The sequence below is a fragment of the Musca vetustissima genome, unplaced genomic scaffold, assembly GCF_032173495.1.
Source record: "Musca vetustissima isolate MV318-11 ecotype Yass unplaced genomic scaffold, APGP_CSIRO_Mvet_v1 utg7633, whole genome shotgun sequence".
NCBI lineage: Eukaryota > Metazoa > Arthropoda > Insecta > Diptera > Muscidae > Musca > Musca vetustissima.
The window spans coordinates 44,686-47,976 of NW_026884152.1; the positions used below are offsets into that span (position 1 = coordinate 44,686).

At 42.7% G+C, this 3,291-nt stretch overlaps 1 protein-coding gene across 1 annotated transcript; it reads left to right on the forward strand.

Moving 5' to 3' along the window:
- Nucleotides 1-296: 296 nt before the first annotated feature.
- On the forward strand, nucleotides 297-2,245 carry LOC133331164 (polycomb protein PHO). Its single transcript, XM_061539559.1, has one exon. It carries the CDS (start codon nucleotides 338-340, stop codon nucleotides 2,243-2,245), a length of 1,908 nt encoding a protein of 635 aa, XP_061395543.1. The 5' UTR covers nucleotides 297-337.
- The last annotated feature ends 1,046 nt before the right edge of the window (nucleotides 2,246-3,291 follow it).

The following is a 3,291-nucleotide window of genomic DNA, read 5'->3' on the forward strand; positions in this document are numbered from 1 at the left end:
AAATATTTACATTTTTGCAATGTAAACAAACTTTCCAATACGTTAATTTAAACAATTGGTGAATTTATTCGAGCCCAGCTATAAAAGCGAGAAGTGAAAGGTTGCGGTGGCAGTGGCAAAGAACAAAAAAAATGCGTAGACAAACAACACAGAAAACGAAAACCAACAACGCGTCTGCCAAACCATAAATACGGAGAAAAACAAAGCGAAATAAAAACAAAGTTCCGCCTAAGAAGCGTCGTAGTGTTGATAATTGCCGTCGATTCCCAGATAGTTTTGTGCAAAGAACGAAGAACAATTAATTCCATCAAGTACACAATTATAGAGTGGTCACATAATGAACATCCACAATTTCGCTTTGGGCTCTGGCAGCTCGGCGCCTATTGTGAATAATCTCTCGTTGGCTTCTGCTGCAGTACCAGTGACACATAGTGCTACAACATCACCTCTATACTTTACACACATCTTACCTCCATCCACGACCATCATTGAACAGCCGTACACGTCCGATTTGGAGGAGCCCATTACCACCTGTGGCCCCGTGGGTGAGAGTTTTCTCATCGAGGAAATAATCGATGATCGGGACGAGGAGGGCAACATTGTTGTCGATCCGGGTGAATTTTTCATATCGGGTGATAACATCCAATACTATGCAGTTCCTGAACCTATGCCACCACAAATGATTATGCAGCCCTCGCCTGCAGATGCCCTACAGGCCTTTGCCGAGAGCGTTAATGTCGGCGAAAGCGTCATTCTGCCCACAAACTCGACACAAGTGTTTGACCAGTATGTAGCGGCGCAACTGAACTTGGGAGCCGCCCAATTCGGTATGCCAGCCGCAATGATCCCTTCGCATGTCAAAATGGAACAGCCCGATGCCAATGAATTGTCGAAAGTCGTAAAGCAAGAAGTGCCCGAACGGAATCATATGCTCTGTAGCAAAGAACGCAAGGAGAAACTGTTGCAGAACAGCCAGCGGAAGAAGCCGCACACGGCCAAGCGATGGAAACAAACCAAAGTACCGATTCGAATAACGCAGGATGAGTTCAATGTTACCTTATGGTCGGCATTAAATTCCGAGGATGAGGATGAAGAGGATCAGGTCGTGGACGACGAAGAGCATTTGGCGGAACAACATTTAACAACAGTTCAGGAAAACACTACCGATTCCACAGAGGACAATCAACAGTCCATTGGCGAATCAGATACCACAAACAGAATGCTGCTCGAGGAGTCCAGCAGCATGATGCATGTAAACGAAGGACTGTCACCCTCGGAATATGTCATTGTCCCTGACCCGTTCACTGGTGACATCGTCGAAGAAGAAGTACAAACCGCAGGCGCTGTGGAAGACATCAAGTGTGAAGATACCTCATTACAAAACACCGAATATCAATTGCCGATGGTGGCACCGTCACCGCCACATCCGCAGGAACTCTTACAGCCCAAAGAAGAGAAACAGCCACAGTTTGCCGCAACCAGCACCTCCAGCCGCAATCTTCAACTAGTTGATCTGACACAGCTAATTACCTTCAAACAAGAGAATTCTATGGGAGACGGCATGGGTCCGACGGTGAAACTGAAAGGATCCCAAAATCTGAATAAGCAGCAAAGGAAGTCTCATGCGTCGATCAGCAATGTCGTTACAACGGTGGCAGCCGCACCGTCCCCACCAGTAGCATCCACAGCGCAACAAACGCCTGCAACAACACAGCCATCGAGTATTGTTTCCACAACAACCACCGCCTCAGGAACAGTCACAGTTTTCCGTTGCACATATCGCGATTGCAACAAAGAATTTCGCAACCATTCTGCCATGCGCAAGCACTCAGCCACTCATGGTCCGCGCGGCCATGTGTGTGCCGAATGCGGCAAGTCGTTCGTTGAAAGTTCAAAACTGAAGAGACATCAACTGGTGCACACGGGCGAGAAGCCATTCGAGTGCACATTCGAAGGTTGTGGCAAACGCTTCTCCCTCGATTTCAACCTCCGCACCCATGTGCGCATACACACTGGCGACCGACCATATCACTGTCCCATCGAGGGATGTCACAAATGCTTTGCTCAGTCTACCAATTTGAAGAGTCATATGTTGACCCATTCCAAGCCCAAAAGAAAATGGCCGCGACCAGTAAGTAACAAGCCGATCATAGCACGCTATGGCCGCTTAGAATTGGGAGAAGATCCAAATGTGGTATATTTGGGGACAGACGAACAATATGGTACTATTTTAGAGAATTCATAAGTCACCGAATTGAATGGGGGTCAAATTCATCACATGTACGTACGAGGTCTGAAGAAGAAGCAGATTTTCTGCCACGGGTTAATCAATGTAATAATCCCAAATTATTTGGTATACAAATGAAAGTTCTTACTTAAGCTCCAGAAAAAAATTAGTTTCTGTTTTTTTTTAGAATTTATCACTACCCCACTCCCCGATTTTGCACCTGCAAATTTTCCGAAGCCCCATAATTATGCGTAATGATTTCATGTTTTTCTATTTTGGAAATATTTCCCACATAGAGTAATTTTGGAAATGAAACTTTTTTCTTTTACACGTATTTTACCCGTCAATAATTCTGTTCGGAAGTTATGAAGAAGAAAACAGTCAGACAAACAAACAAACAAATAAAACGTAAAGAATACAAATATTTTTACATAACACATAGTGTGGTAGCGATTTGTAATGTTTTAACTAGAATGTAATAACTATAATATAATGATAATAATATGTAATTGTATTTTTATAACGGATCACTGAATTAATAATAATAAAATAAATAAATAAAATGTATTGATATAACTGAAATGGATGTAATTTGTAAATAAAAACAAATATTGTAATAAAATCATTTATTCATCCGAAATAATTTTTAGGAAGTTAGCCAGAGGTGTGTGTAAGAAGTTACAAACACTACGCCAATATGGACTTGACAACTGAAACCTTACGTCGTTTTAAATGGTCTATTGGCGTTAATTCTTATAAGAGTCTTATTCAGGAACCTTGCGTTACATTCGGCTTAATGCTGAAAATTTAGTTACATATTCGATGTGTGATGTCACCGAGAAACCGCAAAAAGTTTGCGGCAACCACCACATCCAGAAATCTTCAACTTGTTGTTCTGATACAGCTAATTGCCTTCAAACAGGATAATTTTATGAGAGACGGCATGGGCCCGACGGTGATGTCACCGAGAAACCGCAAAAAGTTTGCGGCAACCACCACATCCAGAAATCTTCAACTTGTTGTTCTGATACAGCTAATTGCCTTCAAACAGGATAATTTTATGA